The sequence below is a fragment of the Dendropsophus ebraccatus genome, chromosome 14, assembly GCF_027789765.1.
Source record: "Dendropsophus ebraccatus isolate aDenEbr1 chromosome 14, aDenEbr1.pat, whole genome shotgun sequence".
Taxonomy (NCBI): Eukaryota; Metazoa; Chordata; class Amphibia; order Anura; family Hylidae; genus Dendropsophus; species Dendropsophus ebraccatus.
Window position 1 is genome coordinate 26,132,608 of NC_091467.1, and position 20,791 is coordinate 26,153,398.

Consider the following 20,791-nt stretch of genomic DNA (forward strand, 5'->3'; position numbering starts at 1 on the left):
TAATGTTCTCCTGATTGGTTTCAGTCTAAACACTCGGACCCTGACCGGTCCAAACTTTTGACATGTTTCTGTGACATGTCAAAAGTTTTTTTCTAGTGACAGGTATGCTTTATTAAGGGGTTAAGATGTTTGCTTCTGGCATGGCCTGGTGCGCTGGATACCAGTGTTGCACCAGCCGGAGGGCTCTGGTGTTTTGGGGTGCCTTGTCACGGTGTCCAGGAGTGGTGATACCCAGCCCTGAACACACGCCAACCGGTACTTTGGTAGAGCTGGTGTGCAAGTGTAAGGTTCAGGGCTGTTGTGCTACCACTGGGGATGGACTTGTCGAGGGGCTGGAGGTCCTCACCAACTTGGTGAAACAGTTTCAGAATAGCAGATCATTCTGATTGGGGTGGCACCTCTGTTCTGTAGGCAACACAGGCTCCTTATGGCCACTGCCAAGCCAAGTATTAGCAACTGTCATATATCTCTACTACATGATGCCTCCAGCATGCTGCAGTCTGGATGGTTGGCTGGGGCCCAGCTAGTGGCACTGCCATCACACAGCTGGACTGGCAATCTCTATTGGACATTAAGAACTGAATACATAGGAAGGTTTCTTATATTGCCACCCTCATAAGAGACTTTTAGTGAATGCTATATATTGTATATACTAAGTGTAAAGATGTCATGATACTCTACACATTTGTGTCTTGTGCATATTGTATGCCTAGATTTTATTTTTGCTAATAAATGTTGGTTGTATGGTTAAGAAATCATGTCATACTGTATTTTTAAGGGTTAATTCCTAAAAGTAATGAAAGGGAGATCATCTTGTTTAATGTGATGGCTGAGCCTTGAATCAGGAATGCCTTTGATGATCCCAAGAGATTCAGATTTTAGCATGTTAAAGGAGTACTCCAACAAATAAAATTTATTTTGTACATTTTTATTAAGTTTATAAAACTTTGTAATATAACTTTATTAAAGAAAATGTCGACATTTATTAACATTTTTAGATTGAATGGCATTAGTATGGCCCCCATGCTGGTTGTGTTGGGAACTTCAGGCCTGCAGAAGCCCTGGTCCCAACACGGTTATACAGTATATACTGAGCCTCTCCTAGTGTCTATTCTAATAGATGTTTGCATTGGAGTTGACATTACACTTGGGGAAGCTGTCTGTGTCAGTAGTATTGCAGGCGGTTTAGCTGAAATAGCTGACAGTCTTCAGGGAACATCCAAGGAGGACACATATCTATAGTGCTGCCTGCAGCAATACTACCGATTGTGCAGCCCTGCAATTCCCGTTCCAGCCCTTGGTGGCAGCAGAGGGGCTGTGTCACTGCCACCAAATGTGAAAATGTAAAAAAAAAACATTTCTTATGTTTAAAATTACATTACAAAGTTATATAACTTTATGAAAGAACATATCTGACGACTGCTGTATCAGTGGAGATTTCCTCTGTTAATCCGGCTATGAACACGCCATGAGACCATAATGCACCCCCCATTTCAGTCCAATAACGGTGTCATGGCGTGTTCATAACTGTGGATCAGGGCCGGCTCCAGATTTATGTGGCCCCATATCCATCCACTGCACCCATCATCCACAAACTATACACAATCACTTGACACACCACTAACATACACAAACACACATGACACTGACTGACTGACTGACACAGCCACTGACTGACTGACACTGACACACTCAGACACTAAAGGCCCTATTCCACGGAACGATTATCGTTCGTTTTCGGACGATATCGACCGCTACGGACGATAATCGTTCCGTGGAATAGAGTGCAACGATCAGCCGACATCGTTCATGTCGGCTGATCGTTGCAGTCGCTTGTTTTTCAACATGTTGAAAAACAAGCGACTGATATAGCAGCGATCTGCTGCCGTCGCTCCATTGAATAGGAGCGTCGGCAGCAGATGCTGCTATATCCTATGGGCTGCCCGGACGATCTAGCGATCCCCCGGGCAGCCCCCCTGCAGCTCCCCGCCGCCCCCTCCCGCACTCACCCGCTCGCTGCAGCCGCATTGAATAGCGGCGGCAGCGAGCGGCGAACGAGGAGCAAACGAGCGCTGACAGCGCTCGTTTGCTCCTCCAACGACCCGTGGAATACGGGCTTAACCCACAGCACTTACAGCTCAGTCTTCTCCCTCTTCCTTTCTGTCGGGCTGCTCTCCACACTGTAAGGCTAAGGACCTTCAGGTCATGTGATCAGGTCCCTCACCCTTTTCTCTTTCTTCTGGGCCCCTAGAGAGACTGTAGGTCCCAGCACTTGCCCAGGTAAGCCCTGTGCTGACACCAGCCCTGCTGTGATGACACAACTTCTGGATTAACAGAAAAAATCTCTACTGATCCAACAGCAGGCCAGCAGGTACGGTAATCCTAATGCCACTCCATTCTATAGATCTAATGAAAAGAGTAAAGTACAACTCCATTGAACCAGAGGGACATTCTTGTGATCAGTAGGGGCCCCATCAGTACAGTCATCATATATCCTGCAGATAGGTGACAATTAAACAGGTATTCCTATGTGTACATGTTATCCCCTATTCATAGAATGAGGAATAACATGCTGATTGCTGGGGGTCTGAATATATGGACTAGGCACTATATGGAGCAGACAGAAGTACCGTCTAACTGCTGGGCTTTGGCCACAACTTTTAATATGTTTCAATGACGAATATATATATATATATATATATATATATATTTATATATATACACAGTGGTACCTGTACTTAGTGGAAGACGGAGGGGTACGGTCTGCATAGCGGGGTCTACAGCCCTGTACTCTGACCCAGGAAGTCTCCCTCACCTTACAAATCATAGCAGATCCTCATCAGGCTGGGGGACAGGACTGTGGAGGTAACCGCTTCATAGCTGTAACCCCTCTCTCCAACGACCGACAGTGCTGCATGTATGTGCCCACAGACTCTGTCAGCCCTTGTGTTTCCCATCCTCTCTATTCCTGCTATAATCTGCACTCACACTCAGCTATACACACTGCTTCTATAATCTGCCTGCACTCACACTCAGCTGTACACGCTGCTATAATCTGCCTGCACTCACACTCAGCCATTCTCACTTCCTGATTGGTCCATGCTGAACACACCTCTTCCCCATTGAGGTCATGTGACCACACAGACCTCTGACAGCAGCCCTGCTTCTCTATTCTAGCCTGTTGTACTACGCTACTGTGTTATGGGGATCTGCATCTCCATCCTGCATCTACAAACTGCTGCTGTTTTTTCAGGGTTATGCACTTACTATACATTATACTCCACATGCTGGTTGCTATACTGTACAGTAACTTATAATATCACATATTCAGCTGTTTCTGAATGTTTGTTTCATTAGTTTTACCTATTATTCAAAATAAAAATTATTTTTTGGGGTGTGGAACCAATTGTCTACATTTTAATGATTCCTTATAGGATAATTTGCTTTGGTTTAAGAGTGGATTTGGATTACAAGCATGGTTTCGGAACAAATTATGCTCGTAATCCAAGGCACCACTATATATATAATTTTATTTTATTTTTATGAGTCAAAGAAAAGTAAGCTCCTGTAGAAACAAAAACACTATTTTACACTAATTTATAGTATTGCTCATCCATAACATTAAAACCACCTACAGGAGAAGTGGATAATATTGATTGACATCTTATGACAATTGTAGGTATCATCAGGATAACATAGCATCGCAGCTTGCTGTGTATGAGGCTCTGCAGCTACTGACTGGTCATAGTACCCATGCCGATCCCTGTGCACTGCCAAAAGTGAAAGCAAGTGAATGAGGGCACATGAGTGTCAAAACTGGACTAGAAAGTAATGGAAGAAGGCAGCCTGGTCTGATGAATTATGTGAATAGCTCAGTGCATGTGCATGGCTTACATGAGGCTGCCCATTGGAGGCACAGGTATTAAAGCTGGCGCCCTACAGCTGCTGCAAAATTCCCATCAGGCCTGGACAGGACAGCCAAAGCTTTAGCTGTCCATAGATGATGAGGTTTGTAACCTGTGCTCTGAGGAATGTTTTCCAAAATTATACAGCAACAGCACAGAGGCCTACAGAATATAACCAATCAGTACATGGTCACTTATGTTTTGGCCACTAGATGGCAATAATGCTTTGCAGATGATTAAAAGGGAGTTAGCTTAGACTGGGTTCACTTTGCACTTCTGTGTCAGTTTCGCTGTTCCCATTATAGTTTGTTATGTTTGTTTTGTTATATACAGAAATGCAGTAAACCACACATTAAAAAAAAAACTTTACATTGCGTTTTTTTATATTGTAAGTCAATGGGAAACAGATTCTGCAGCATTTGTACTAAGGTCACAAGTCTCATCCTGACCACGGGTCCTAAAAATCCATCAATATTATGCTGGCGTCAAACCAACCAACCAACCAACCAAACCAACCAAGTGGCTATTTCTTATTAATAGCTAAGTTTCTTAAAGGAAATATATGGGAAACAGATCACTGATCTCAGGGAGACCAGCCAAAGATAACACTGCCAGCTGCTGGCTAAAACGCTAAATACTGTGAAATCCTAGCTCCATTGCTCCCTGGGAAATACAAATATGCAAAACCAAGTCACAATTTTGAAAAACTGTGAGCTCTTAAACCAAAACGCTCTTAAACCAAATTACTCTTAAACCAAGGTACCACAGTATTGTATTGCCCCCCAAAAGTTATACAAATCACCAATATACACTTATTACAGGAAATGCTTATAAAGTGCTTTTTTCCCTGCACTTACTACTGCATCAAGGCTTCACTTCATGGATAACATGGTGATTTCACTTCCTGGATAAAATGGTGATGTCACTTCCTGGATAAAATGGTGATGTCACGACCCGAGTCCCAGAGCTGTGTGGGCTGTGGCTGCTGAAGAGAATGATGGCAGAGGGATGCTCAGTGTCCCTCCAGTGCCCTGTGTCCCTCTGTATCAGGGGCGGATTAACTTGACCATAGGCCCGGGCTGTTCACCAAGCCTGAGCCCCCCTGTAACTATGGCAGCACTAGCCTGGTGTTCATAGTACAGGACAGATAATGTCATGATGTCCTGATCTGTGCAAAATTGCCATAAAAAAACAGTGATTTTTTGCAAATCATGGCGGAAGTGTAGCCAGGAACACTACACCACTGAAAGTATAAGTATTTTTGGGTGGTCATGGGCCCCCCAGGAGCTCAGGGCCCTGGGCTGCCGCCCGAAACGCCCCTAATATAATCCACTACTGCTCTGTATCCCCCTGCCATCATCCTCTTCAGGAGGATTTTACATTGAATGACAGCAGTAAGGGATGACATGGCCCTTCTGCTGCCACCAATAGCTGTGTCAGAAACTGCAAGGCTGCTCAAGCTCAGCATAGTTACATATACTGAACCTCCCCTGATGTTTATTCTATGCATGTTAGCAAAAGAATAGACATTATTAGTGGTAGTTATCCCCGCTCAGTCTGCTACTGTGCCAAGACTGCAGCGCTACTGACAAAAGTTACTTCCTTAAGTCTAATGTCTATTCTAATGCTAACAAGCCCTTGAATAGACATCAGGGGGGGCCCGGTATCGCCAAAGCCACATGCTGGGATCTGGACTTCAGCACCTTTCCCGTTCCTGAAACAGCCATTGGTGGCAGCAGAGGAGCCGTGTTGCCCCCTACTGTTTTTACTTAATGTAACTTTGTAATATAACTTATTAAGATTAAATACGTTTTCTACCAGAATACCCGTTTAAAGGGGAACTATTAGCACTAACCTGCTGATAGCCCCCTATAGTGCACAGGGCAGCGAGTATGGAAGTATATCTCTTACCTTCATCCTCAGCACCATTCCCTTGCAATTGTTAATGTAATCGTGTCTCTGGTAAGACCATTTGGAGCACTGCCCCACCTCCAGAGTGCCGATGCACCCCTGGCTGGCCAACCCCAGGGGTAGGCCGGATCGGTGCTCTGTGGGTGATAGACCCGCCCCGAGTGCCTCTAACAGCCTTACCGGAGACACAGTAATTAGATTTGATACGTTTAACCTGCTGATCTTCTTTAATGCCAAACTTTACAAACTGTTGACATGTCAAAAGTTTTGATCAGTGAGGTCTGAGATTTACATAGGGAGGTAATATGGCTGACATCATAGAGGAAGGACCCCTCAAACTCATTTCCCCTGCTGTGGCGAAGGAGGCTTTCCTTGGCTAATCATCTGTTCGCCAGGAGCCGGATCAACCAATCTCCTATCTGTAGCCATCATTCTTCTATAGAGTACAGCAAATCTCTATGAACTCTAAATGTAAATAAGTGTAACTGGAGAAAGAGCTCCATTCCCATCCTATGGCCAGATGAAGGGTGAAGGGTGTGTGCTGTTACAGTCTAGAAAAAAAGATAAGAGCGCAGAGTGCCAAAGGTTATTTAGACAGTCATGCTATATCCAGCCGAGGAAGAGGTCTGCTCTCAGGCATAAAGTATCTGGAGATCAGCCTCCCCCTTACCTGCAATGGCAGGAACGGGCTACAGGACTGTACTGCTGCTGATATTTATACTGGAAGGTCCATTACTACCAGCACAGGCACAGTGGCTGATATTTCGTGGCAACACGGCCAAGGAGGAAGCCACAACTACACAGAGCATTCCGAAGGACACAGGTACGGAATGGGGACATGACTTGAGATATAGCGTTTGCCCATAATTGCTCTGGAAGCCCTAGATGTTCTCCATAGCATCCTCCATGGGGTATCATCAGTGGTATTTCCACCCAAGACATGAGCACATTTAGGGGCTAGTTGGTTGTGTATACTATCATAGTATTTATATATTACTCGGTCTCTGTATACTATGTAAGTATGTGTTTTCAGTGTAGAAATCAGATGGCATAACCTCTCCTTGCACCGGAAAAGTGTTGCGATGTTCACAAGTAATTAAAGGGGATCTGTCATCATTTTTTAATGCTGCCTGTTCCATGAGTCATCGGGGGTTGTCCGCGGTGTCTTCCATCTATACCGCCAGCCTTAATCGATGGATCTCTCCCTATACCCAAACAAGGAGACATTAACCAAGGTTGATGGGGAGCTGCCAAGGATCGCTCCAATAACTTGTGGTTTAGGCAGCATGACGTTGATGGCAAGTTCCCTGTAAGTTTCAACATAAACATACTTGAAGGGGTATTCACTTTTGGCAGTGTTAGAAGGTTATCCTCATAAAGGATGATCAGTAAATGATCATTGGGAGCAGACATATCCAATCACAGACATGCATGGGCCCCATAGACTGTAATGGTCCAAACAGTCTGTCTGCCACCCTACCCATGCTCTGTGATCTGCTAATGACTTACTACTATCTCCGATACTCCGCACCTCCCTCTCCCATCTCCAGGACTTTACCCAAGCTGCACCAGCTCTCTGGAATACGCTACCTTAGGGTATGTCCACACTACGCAATTCCCGGGGAGAACTCCCTGCAGATTCCGTCGCTCGCCCCTCCACGCTTACACTTGAATTTCTTCTGGTCCCATAGACTCCATTCTATGGTTTGCCAGATTTCGCCTTCAACCGGAGGAATGAACAGGTTCATTCTTCGGGGTGGTTGGCGGAATCCGCCTGACTATAGAATTGATCAACCCTTTATCAGTCCAGGCAAGATGGGAATTGTAGTTTTGCAGCAATTGTAGGGTCACAGGTTCCCCTTTCCTGCTTTAACTTGACCAACCAACCACTTATTTATCCATGTTATAATGCTAAAGAGGTAAGTCGCCAATAACTATTACAGTTTACCTAATTCCCTTAGAAAAAGACCTTGAGGAGGAGGATGACTGGGAAGACGTCAAGCTGACAACTCCACCAGAGAACTTTCATCATGTAGAACTTCCTGAAGAAGTCAGAGAGACTGAAACCTTGAGGAAAACAACTGAGCTACCACAGACGTCTACAATCAAGAAGGAGACTGACCCTGAAGATGCACAGGAGATGATAAAAGACAAGAGAATTCCTTTAGATGTGGAGGAGGAAAAAGATGACCTAGAACACTTACTTCTTTCAACCAGATCTCCATTTGTGGAGAAAGAAGATGATGCAGGACATTCCAATCGTTTAACTAAACCTTCTGTTGTTGAGGAGGAAAAGGATAAACCAGAACTACCAGATGTAGAAGAAAGAATGGAGATAGAGCATCGTGCAAAACCCAAAGTAAAGGAGGTGACTACACATGCCATCACAATGAGAGAGACAACACGTCCAATACCATCAACCCCACATCCTGTTGATGGCAAGACTACAAGGAAGGTAACATGTTCTAGATCTAAACTCTAAGTAGCAATAAGTCACAGGTTGGCCAACACTAGTTTTTTCATACTAAAGCAGTGTAGCTTAACCAATATGTTACAATAGGTCTTTCCACTCTGAGGGTATGTGCGGAACCTGCCGCAGATTCCGCAGCTCACCCCGCTCGTGGATGCTAGCGGTCCTGTGCATCTCCGCTGCACCCATAGGCTTCATTCTATGGTTTGCCAGATTCCGCCTTCCACCGGAAGAATGAGCGGGTTCATTCTTCGGGCGGACGGCGTAATCTGGCAAACTATAGAATAAAGCTTATGAGATCAGAGGATATGGGTGGCTCCCAGTGTCCGCAAGCGAGGGAGAGCTGCAGAATGCGCGGCCGGTGATATGCTGGGATTCCTTAGTGTGCACATACCCTTAGGGAATACCCTACGGAATCCGCGCGGATAACTTCCAGCGGATTACATGCGTGCTGCTGCTTTCGTTCTGCCCATCACATAAGCTCCATTATATGCTCAGGCAAATTCTGCAAAATCTGCCTGAGCATAGAATGGAGCCTATGGGACGGGTGGAACTTCAAGCAGGAGTACAGAGGGGGGGGGGGGGCACGGAATCCACTGGAAGTTACTGCGTGAATTCTGTAGTGTGCTCATACCCTAAGGGCCATTCACACAACGAAATTTACGCAGAATTTCAGAAGTGGAAGTTACGCAGAAGTGCAGTTCGCAGCACGCACTCTGCTTGAAATTCTGTGAAAATTGTGTAATGTGAAAGGACTCTTACACAGTTATTGCAAACTTTTGCTGCCATATTGGGGTTCAAGTGGGGATAAAACAGCAGAAGAAATCTGACAGGCTCCCATAGGCTACATTTACTCATGTGGTCAACCAATAGCCCCACCCATGAGGAGACTACTAATACTTTAGAATGGAATATACTAAAGGAGCTGTCTCATCAACACAACCTCTGTCTCTCTTGTCTGTTACAGTATATTGATGTTACAGTATATATGGAGGATCCCCTGTTAAGGATCGATCTGTAGGAGCCTCTTTCAGTCTGGTGGACTTAAGGTACTTCTACACAGGCCAGTTATTGACCAGGGGCAATGCTTCAGCCAATAATCAGCCTGTGTAAAAGTGTCAGCGATCAGCTGAGGAGTGGGAAAACATCCGATCCTCTGCTGATCGCCCCTTTTGGGTCCTTTTAGATGGTCCATTCTTCGACCATCTGCGGTCGAAAATAAGTGAGATCAGCGCTTGTCTGCAGTGCCTTTAGACGGCATAACTAATCGCGGACCAGGCCGCATTGATGATCACCATATTTTTTGTTTACACAGGGAGATGTGCAGCTGATATCGATAGGTTTTAAAGAATTGGGCATTTCCCGCCCATCTGCTGATCAATGTCATTTTTTCACGGGTCGATTATCAGATTTCTAGCAACACTCCTGCCATATAATCTGCTCATGTAAGGGCCCTAGTACATGGGACGATTATCATGCGAAAAATTGTAATATTGTTCCAATTTAAGCGATAATCATTTTATGTGTATGCAGGCAACGATCGAAAAATCGTTTGTGTGTTGTTGATCGCATTTTTTAAGCTGACCATAAAATCACTGTTAATTGTTTGCTTATTGTTCGCTAAATGTACACATTGTTCGTTCGTTTGCTGGGATCAGAAGGAGTAAACGATCGCAGTAACATTTGTAGTAACGATCGTAACTAACAACTATCGTTCTGTGTGTTATGGTTAACGATTTCAGGTCGTTCCCAAAAGCTCTTGTTTACGATCATTTAACTTCAATCATCAAAAATTGCTTAGTCTAATAAGACCTTTAAAAAAAAGGGGCCTTTGTGTAAAATGGCCTAGGTGGGCGACAAATAAAAGGCACGAATAATCAACCGGCAGGGCCACACGAACAATAACTGTATCGTTCGTGTGGCCATTTTACTATATTGTTGTTGACCATACATTGCCTATTTACACAGGGAGATGTGCAGTTAAGAGGAATACATGATAACATGGCACAAAGGCTATGTTCACACAATGTCAAAAATAGAGAAAAGGCGGCCGATTTCGCTATTTAAAAAAAAGTCATTTTTTGCCGCGATTTAACCGACTGCAATGGCAATGCATTGAAGTCAATGGGAAGACAGATGTTATACGCACACAGTGTATTGAATAACGGACGTTTTTGCCGCGGACGGCAAAATAATAAACATGATCATTATTTTCGGACGTCTTTTGCCAACAGCGGATGTTTTTTTATTAGTTGTTCACACAAAGTTTTTCTTTTGTCATTATTCTTTCTCCGCTTTTACAATTAAATTTAATGGACTTTTCAATTAGGCCGCACCCAAAGGGCAATTAGTAATTCCAAACTAAAATAATGTGCAAACACCAGTCATTGCAGACAGGGAAGGGGAGACCAGACAGCTAAATGACGTCCGTTATTTTAGACTCAACAGACGTCATTTTAAACGGAGCTGAAAAAATAGCCAAAAGTTGCGATCAGTAGAGGATCAGGCATTTTCCCATTCCTTGGCTGACCGTTCTCACCTTTACACCGGCCAATTATCGGCTGGAGGAGCGATGATTGGCCTGTATAAAAGGTGTGTAAAATTCCCCTTAAACTGGTCATTCATATATGTAATCTAATCTATGTAACATACAGCTCTCCTCTGCAAAATAAGCTGCACATGCTAATTCAACTGACTTGGGCTGCAGTACCAGACACTGCCTACAAACAAGAGTGGCGCTGTGGTGCTATCGGGAAACTTTTTCTTTAATTCTACTCTTATAACACTCAGAATAGCTGACAGTATTAATTAACTAGCTCTAACGTTGAATATCGATAATGTCATCAGAATTTTTGGAAGCCAATCTTATGATTTTTAAATGAACTTTTCTGTGAAGCCAAGTAGCAAAAAAGTATCTGTTTTCTGTAGAAATAAAGGACATCTCAGGTTACTAAACCCAACCCCAGGGTAGACATTTCTGAAGTCATACTAATCTCAGGAATAATTACAAGAAACGAACAAGGAGCAAAGTCTTATGATAAGGCAGCCACCTGCTCCTTGTATACAATTGTAGTTACACGCTCCTTTATTGTACAATCACAGTCATGCCTTCCCTTGTATATTAACAGGACTGCTCACTTTCTAGTTTGTACTACATATATATATATATATATATATATATATATATATATATATATATGAATATTGCAGTGAAATGATAGAATCCAGGGATTTAATCAAATCCCGGGAAATGATGGAATGGCCGAGCCCTTCCATTATTTCCCTGAAGAAAGTCATTGGTTTGATCAAATCACTGACCCCTTTCAGGGACATGATGGAATGAACCAGTCAGGAGTCGCCCAGCTCTATATATTTATTAAGTAACACGACAATAGTCATTGAAACGAAAATTATTTTTTCGAAAGTAATTAACAAAGGAAACCGGTAGCTAAGCTGATAATTTATAACAAATGTAATGAATAAATCATCCAGTTCATTCATCTTTTTATTCATTATAATCATTTTATTAAGGGTACAAACCCACACACCGTATACGCAGCTTATTTACTGCTGCGATACGCAGCAAATACGCAACAAATACGCAGCAGATTAGATCTAAATAACTGAACACAGCATCAAATCTGCACCACCAAATCTGCTTCAAATCTGCTGCGTTTTTGCTGCGTATCTGCTGTGTATACGGTGTGTGGGTTTGTACCCTAAAACACATTGTTGAGTTGTGGCATCTCGAGTTGCTTTTTTTAACAGGCACATTTTTTTGTTTTACATTGCATATTGGACTGTTGGCAGGAACACTTCTGAAATCCTTGCCCTGCAAATAAGGAGAATTTTTCAGCAATTTCACGCAGAATTAGGTCGGTCTGGGGAGCTGTTTCGGTCAGGCAGACTTAGGTCGGTCTGGGGAGCTGTTTCGGTCACACAGACTTAGGTCGGTCTGGGGAGCTGTTTCGGTCAAGCAGACTTAGATCAGTCTGCGGAGCTGTTTCGGTCAGGCAGACTTAGGTCGGTCTGGGGAGCAGTTTCGGTCAGGCAGACTTAGGTCGGTCTGGGAAGCTGTTTCGGTCAGGCAGACTTAGGTCGGTCTGGGGAGCTGTTTCGGTCAAGCAGACTTAGATCAGTCTGCGGAGCTGTTTCGGTCAGGCAGACTTAGGTCGGTCTGGGGAGCTGTATCGGTCAGGCAGACTTAGGTCGGTCTGCGGAGCTGTTTCGGTCAGGCAGACTTAGGTCGGTCTGGGGAGCTGTTTCGGTCAGGCAGACTTAGGTCGGTCTGGGGAGCTGTTTCGGTCAAGCAGACTTAGATCAGTCTGCGGAGCTGTTTCGGTCACACAGACTTAGATCAGTCTGCGGAGCTGTTTCGGTCAGGCAGACTTAGGTCGGTCTGGGGAGCTGTTTCGGTCACATAGACTTAGATCAGTCTGCGGAGCTGTTTCGGTCAGGCAGACTTAGGTCGGTCTGGGGAGCTGTTTCGGTCAGGCAGACTTAGGTTGGTCTGGGGAGCTGTTTCGGTCAGGCAGACTTAGGTCGGTCTGGGGAGCTGTTTCGGTCACACAGACTTAAGTCGGTCTGGGGAGCTGTTTCGGTCACAGAGACTTAGGTCGGTCTGGGGAGCTGTTTCGGTCAGGCAGACTTAGGTCGGTCTGTGAAGCTGTTTCGGTCAAGCAGACTTAGATCAGTCTGCTGAGCTGTTTCGGTCAGGCAGACTTAGGTCGGTCTGGGGAGCTGTTTCGGTCACACAGACTTAGGTCGGTCTGCGGAGCTGTTTCGGTCAGGCAGACTTAGGTCGGTCTGGGAAGCTGTTTCGGTCAAGCAGACTTAGATCAGTCTGCGGAGCTGTTTCGGTCAGGCAGACTTAGGTCGGTCTGCGGAGCTGTTTCGGTCAGACAGACTTAGGTCGGTCTGGGGAGCTTTTTTGGTCAGGCAAACTTAGGTCGGTCTGGGGAGCTGTTTCGGTCACACAGACTTAGATCAGTCTGCGGAGCTGTTTCGGTCAGGCAGACTTAGGTCGGTCTGGGAAGCTGTTTCGGTCAAGCAGACTTAGATCAGTCTGCGGAGCTGTTTCGGTCAGGCAGACTTAGGTCGGTCTGCGGAGCTGTTTCGGTCAGGCAGACTTAGGTCGGTCTGGGGAGCTTTTTTGGTCAGGCAGACTTAGGTCGGTCTGGGGAGCTGTTTCGGTCACACAGACTTAGGTCGGTCTGGGGAGCTGTTTCGGTCAGGCAGACTTAGGTCGGTCTGGGGAGCTGTTTCGGTCACACAGACTTAGATCAGTCTGCGGAGCTGTTTCGGTCAGGCAGACTTAGGTCGGTCTGCGGAGCTGTTTCGGTCAGGCAGACTTAGGTCGGTCTGGGGAGCTTTTTTGGTCAGGCAGACTTAGGTCGGTCTGGGGAGCTGTTTCGGTCACACAGACTTAGGTCGGTCTGGGGAGCTGTTTCGGTCAGGCAGACTTAGGTCGGTCTGGGGAGCTGTTTCGGTCAGGCAGACTTAGGTCGGTCTGGGGAGCTGTTTCGGTCACACAGACTTAGGTCGGTCTGGGGAGCTTTTCTGGTCAGGCAGACTTAGGTCGGTCTGGGGAGCTTTTCTGGTCAGGCAGACTTAGGTCGGTCTGGGGAGCTGTTTCGGTCACACAGACTTAGGTCGGTCTGGGGAGCTGTTTCGGTCAGGCAGACTTAGGTCGGTCTGGGGAGCTGTTTCGGTCAGGCAGACTTAGGTCGGTCTGGGGAGCTGTTTCGGTCACACAGACTTAGGTCGGTCTGGGGAGCTTTTCTGGTCAGGCAGACTTAGGTCGGTCTGGGGAGCTTTTTTGGTCAGGCAGACTTAGGTCGGTCTGGGGAGCTGTTTCGGTCAGGCAGACTTAGGTCGGTCTGCGGAGCTGTTTCGGTCAGGCAGACTTAGGTCGGTCTGGGGAGCTTTTTTGGTCAGGCAGACTTAGGTCGGTCTGGGGAGCTTTTCTGGTCAGGCAGACTTAGGTCGGTCTGGGGAGCTTTTCTGGTCAGGCAGGCTTAGGTCAGTCTGGGGAGCTGTTTTGGCACCAGATTTTTACAAATGTGACATGAATGGGCTCAGGTAGATTCCATTCCACAAACAACGCAACATGCTTTACTGTCGCAGACAGCCGATTCCCCTTCCGATTTGTTAAAAATTATCAGCTTAGCTACCGGTTTACTTTGTTAATTAGTTTCGAATAATTATGTTTCAAATGACTTTTGTCGTGTTACTTAATAAATATATATGTAGAGCCGGGGCGACTCCTGACTGGTTCATTCCATCATTTCCCTTAAAGGGGTCAGTGATATGATCAAATCACTGACTTTCTTCAGGAAAATGATAGAAAGGCTCGGCCATTCCATCATTTCCCGGGATTTTATCAAATCACTAGTGATTTGTTTAAATCCCTGAATTCTATCATTTAACTGCGACATGTGTGTGTATATATATATATATATATATATATATATATATATATATATATATATATAATTTTAGCCCCCACACACACACACAAAAAAAATAAATAAATAGATATCCCCAACACTGCTTTTCATAAAGTGAGTTTCACCCAACTAAGGAAGTAAATGGCAAAATTGTCACAGCCTGCAGCCAACACTAGGGGGAGCTACCTGCATATTGCACTATATAAAGCTGTATCTAGTGAGCCTCCCCATATATATATATATATATATATATATATATATATATATATATATTAAATTAACTTAAATAATAAAATATTTAATTTTATTAAATACAGGCTAATATAGAAGAAACAACACCACTGCTGCTGCCACAATCCTACCCTGTAGTATTCACTACTCAGAAGAAACACGACAGAGAGGACATGGGTAAGAGAAATTTTTTGTATTTTTTCAAACTTTGAGATTTTTTGACGACAATATGAAAAAATGATAAGAAAATTATTTCTTCTCCAATTGTAGCTGGATGGGTCTATTCTTCCCCCCATATTTTCTATGCACTTTACACATTACTATATCACTAATATTCTTACAGGTCAATTTTTTTCCTTCTCTATCCTGTTTCTCTCTGTCCAGGTTTTCTGCCACCCATAAAGCATGAAGACCCCACAATAATTGAAGTGATCGAGGGGAATATGGGAACAGCTGGGTCTCAGATAAGTCCACAAAAAGTAATACAATGAATCTGAATACCTGGTGGTGTTATGTGGTATATACTAGGGTACAAACTGAATCCCTTTAACAGCCAACTGGACACTGTATCTATAGATGTTTGATAACTGTATATATAAGGTTGGCTCTTAAGAGTGTTCTGCTGACCCAAATGAGATGGGCACATTTATTAAAAAGTTATAGTACAGTAAGTGGCTGAGGCGGCACAGTAGCAGTAAACTTTGCATGTACAAAGCAATTACGTGCACAAAAGTTACGCATGCAGACAACATATATCCAACAGAGCCAAACATATATATTACTGGGTGAAAGTGGTTGATAAGGTTGTATCTGGCGTACATCGTTGGTGACGGAACGTATGGGGAAGAGAGAATGTTGTAAAATCCTGCCTTATGCACTGATATAGAGATATATAAAGATTATATATCCCAGGAGTTCGAGGACCACCTGGGGAGAAGATGACCAAGATCTTATGAATGGTTAATTTTTCTTTTCAGGGTAACCTTTCTCAATGTACCTGTCCTGTAGTACCAGGACCGCAAGGTCCAAAGGTCAGTAATATGTCCTGTTTTAATGAGGGTGGTAACAAAACTGGGGCATAATGTTTAATCTATGGGTTAGGCTGGGTTCACACTACGTTTTTGCAATCCTCTTTTTTCATCTAATTTTCCAAAAAACAGATGGAAAAAACGGAAGCATTTGTGTTTATCTGTTTTGATCTGTTTTTCCATTGACTTCCATTATAAAAAAAAAAAGGACCAAAACGCATGCCTTTTTTTAGTGTACACAAAAATGTGACGACCACGTTTTTGTGTATGCTAAAAAAGCGGATGCGTTTTGATCCTTTTTTTTATAATGGCAGTCAATCGAAAACAGATCAAAACGGATGAACACAAATGTATCCGTTTTCTTATCCGTTTTTTTGTAAAAAACTATGAGAAAAACGGATTGCAGAAGCATAGTTTGAACCGAATCATGATAAATCATATGATAAACCTGTATAGCTACAAGTATCTATATCTATCTTTATCTTTATTGGAATTCGTGGCCCTAGTGTCATTATGGTTCACTTTAGGACACAGAATTAATTTTATTATGTAAAACTCTGTCATTATTAGGGTGACATAGGATATCCGGGGATACCAGGACTTCCAGGCAGTCCAGGGCGTATTGGGGAACGAGGGCCAATAGGACTACCAGGCCCGCCAGGACCACCAGGACCACAAGGTTTCCCAGGAATCCCAGGGCAGCCTGGCACGAGAGACATCTTTAGTGATGTGCAGGAAGAAAAGGTAACTGTGTTTGGCGAATGTCTATCGATATTGTATTTAGTATATTAGAATACAATTCCAGTGTACATATATTTTTTTTTCTATGCAGGTTCCAACACACAGAGGTCCTCCAGGACCTGAGGGCCACCCAGGACCTCCAGGTCCCCAGGGCTTTCCTGGACTCCAAGGGTCTGAAGGTCCACAAGGTCCACCAGGGCTTCCAGGATCTCCTGGTCTACCAGGACCACAAGGATCACCGGGACTAAGAGGAGACCAAGGACCTGAGGGCATCCCAGGGCCTAGAGGATTTCCAGGTCCACCAGGGCCTCAAGGTTTTGAAGGCCAACAAGGACAAGTAGGATTACGAGGACCAGAAGGACCTCAGGGTCCACAGGGTCCCCAAGGAACTCAAGGTTTGCAAGGGTCACCAGGCCAGGAAGGCAGTCCTGGTCTGCCAGGGCAACCAGGTATGCCAGGCTTGGATGGCCCTCAGGGATTACCAGGATTACAAGGTGAAAATGGCATTCCTGGCATTGAAGGACCTCCTGGACCAAAGGTAATACAATCTTGAGAGAGTAAAAAAAAAAAAAAAAAAGTACCTACTTAGATGTTTCCATGAGCAACAGGCTAATATCAAGGCAGATTTTTCAACAAAGGGCGAAAACAGTATGCTGTTTGTGAAGGCGAGTAGTGTATTGAGCAACTGCAACCTTCGAAGTGATGTCTTCTATAATGAATATTATGTTTCTAGATAAAGTATCAATGGTCAAATGTTCTGTTTAATCCAACAGGGAGATAAAGGAGACACTGGGGCACTTGGTCTCCCAGGAGTTCGAGGACCACCTGGGGAGAGGGGAGATCTAGGCCCACCAGGGCCTCCTGGATCTTCATGCTGTAAAGTAAATATTGCCTCTGTAAATATATTATTACCTTCACTTTCTGGAACTTCTCTCGTTCCAGACGTTCGGCCTCTCCCCTTTCTTGTATAAAGCACAGTCTAGAACACACACACTTTCTTCCTGAAATTTGTACTGATCTAGCTGTAACTAGAGTCAGCTTTCCCCTGGCAACAGACAGTGAACAACAGATTTCAGGAATGGGGATTCTAGAGCTAGAGATTTTAGAGCTTTCTCCTGGGGTAAAGGGTCAGTGTTTAATGAAGTGATTTACAAATGTTTTGCCTAAAGAGGTTTGGAAGCCTAATCTTATTAATGCAAGGAGTATTATCATAAAAAAATAATTATTATACAACTAATTATATTTGCCTTGTCTACACAGGGTGATGCGTCTGAACCACCTGTACAGGTTCCCGGCCCACCAGGTCCTAAGGTAAGGGCTTCAGATTAAAATATTATTATAAATTCTACAGTATAAGACCAATTGGTAAAGCCAATACTCTTGACTTATATGTTCTAATGGACCATTGGGATCATGGACCCTTAAGAAGGATGTAGGGATATCAAACAGCCAATTCTCTGCTAACAAAGAGTAATGTAGTTGTCTAAAATGCATTCTGTGTTTTGCTTTCAGGGTGAAAAAGGAGACCCAGGAGAGGTTTGTATACAGATATGTGGTACTAAACCAGGGCCGGGAAAAGGTGTGGGAAAGGGTAACATCTTCAGTCAATGGAACTAATGTTTCATTAACTATGGATTTACTCTACTTATACATTTTTTCTTAAATCGGAAGGGCTGTGGTTCGTACAACGAGGTAAAGATGGGACAAGCCATTGGTCCTCCAGGTCCTGCAGGGCCTCCAGGTCCACCAGGTCCCCCAGGTCCTACTGGCTCTCCAGGGCCCATTATTCCATCTGAAGCAAAGCCACCTATTATGTACCATCAGGTAAGCAATGTCCATGAAATATTATCGACTCATAATGCAAGACATCTTCAGATTATGCTGGAAATCTGAAAATGTTTTCTCTCACTTTCTCTGCATTACACTGTAATACTTCATTTCTCCAGCGGTGGCGATGCAGGGAAAAACAACATCTACAGAGCATGGATTACAGGATGATCACTGGATTGATCTTTGTGATCATCTATTTGTAGCTAATGTCAGAAGTCCTATGGAGACTAAATAGAGTGCATGCTAAGCATATGTGCTGCTTTATTCATTTGGGGGATAAGGAACCTACTTTTTTTGATTGGTGGTGGTGGTCCCAATGGTCAGACCCCCCTGATCAGCAGGTAATTATAAATGATAACTTTTATTTGTCGGATAACCCCTTTGATTCATCAAGAGACAGTGTTCTTCCACCAAGAGCTGACAGCACTGCATTTAATGTCCCAAAGATTTTTTTCCCCATAGTGGACAAACCCTCTCATTATTTTTTATTTTATTTTACAGAATGGAAGATCTGAGTTGTATGGATCAGTAATTTATTCTGTGAGTTATCCCTATTCTCTTTGCTTACATTGTACATGGGGTCAGTGTTGCCAACTATCCAAAAAAATCTCTGCCTTTTTTCTCACTGTCTGTAAAAATATATTGTAGCTATTATAATTTTACAGATCTCTTAATGCTCTAAATATTTTCATACATGGTAAATGTCCTGAGGAGTGGGCATATCTCACCTATAATTTTTAAGATTTATTATACTTTAGCAATCTCTCTGTAATAAATTAAATAAATAAAAAATAGACACTTTAAAGGGGTACTCCAGCAGAAAAAAAATTCAGATCAACTGGTTTTAGAAAGTGACAGAGATTTGTAGTTTACTTCTATTATTTACTTCCTGTATTTATCTGCTTTACGTCTTACAGGAAGTGGCGTATTCCTTCCCGTCTGACACAGTGCTCTCTGCTGCCACCTCTGTCCATGTCAGGAACTGTCGAGAGAAGTAGCTAATACCCACAGAAAACCTCTCCTGCTCTCCAGACTGGAAAGAATACACCACTTCCTGCAGGGCATACAGCTGCTGATAGAACTTAATAGAAGTAAATTACAAATCTCTTGCATTTTCTGACACTAGTTCATTTATTTATTTTTTTTGCTGTAGTACCCCTTTAAATAAGCTATCCTTTATTTTCTAAAATAACTAGACCAGAACAGAGACGTGCTGTTATATAAAATGCACATATATCCTTTGTAATGCTACATATAAGATTGTAAATGCTGACTCTACACACAGGGACCTCCTGGAAACCCTGGAATTCCTGGCCCTCCGGGACCTCCTGGACCACCGGGCGTTGTTTATCTTAATGTAAGTTTGATTACAAGGGTTGAATAAAATAATAGTAGTAGCGGTTCTACCCTTGGGTCCTATAGGTTCCTATTAGCGATGAGCAAACTTACTGAACATCCAAATTCGAACACTCGCCATTTGATGCAGCCCTAGGGCTGCCTGGAAAACATGGATACGGTTTATGGCTTTATCCATGTTTTCCTGGACTACCTAAGGCTGCAACCAATTTCAACCACCTGGAGTCCAACAAGCAAGCATGATCCAGTTGTGCTCCACTCTCATAGTAACCCATCAAGTTTTGTTTACTTGGAATCTCTATCTTTCCACAGAGAGTGTTACCCGTCCCAGCACGGCCACATTGCAAACAGACGGTAAGGTGAAAGAACAGTCATTGAGTTGCATAGGCAAAAACTTTTACCCAATATGAGGTGCCAACCAAACTACTATGATACAGTATAAGCTTTCTGATTAAACATTTATTATAACCCATGGGGGGGGGGGGCTCTTATGTGGAGGCTGGTCCATCTAGTCTACACTCACAATGGCAGCCTACATGTAGTCCCAGAATTTACCCTCGTGTTCATTTTAAACAGGTTCCCAATGGAGAAACAAGGGATCCAGGTAATGTTATCAACTTTTATAGACTCATTTCTATTAATATACTTGTATCATTTGTAAATGCATCCATTGTTCTGTCCTCCTCTGTTTCTATCGCTTTGTCTTCAAACCTTACTTGTCGACTAACTACAACATTTTTATTGCCAACAGACTTAGGGCCGGATGAAGATGGTCATCACCAGAAGGTAAGATCTGACCACCTTGTCATCACCATGTGCTATGATCAGTGTTTTATATTCTTTAGCTGAATATAGTCATATGATGTATCA

General features: G+C 43.7%; 1 protein-coding gene across 1 annotated transcript; it reads left to right on the plus strand.

Annotated features, from left to right (window-relative positions):
* The first annotated feature begins 6,417 nt into the window (after nt 1-6,417).
* LOC138773079 (collagen alpha-1(VIII) chain-like) lies at nt 6,418-20,785 on the plus strand. The gene is made up of 16 exons (XM_069954023.1): nt 6,418-6,639; nt 7,778-8,271; nt 15,053-15,143; nt 15,351-15,445; nt 15,944-15,997; nt 16,565-16,738; nt 16,827-17,273; nt 17,509-17,616; nt 17,996-18,046; nt 18,248-18,271; nt 18,407-18,559; nt 19,067-19,105; nt 19,851-19,922; nt 20,234-20,275; nt 20,498-20,525; nt 20,673-20,785. The coding sequence occupies exons 1-16, from the start codon at nt 6,492-6,494 to the stop codon at nt 20,768-20,770; spliced, it is 2,118 nt and encodes a 705-aa protein (XP_069810124.1). The 5' UTR covers nt 6,418-6,491; the 3' UTR covers nt 20,771-20,785.
* The last annotated feature ends 6 nt before the right edge of the window (nt 20,786-20,791 follow it).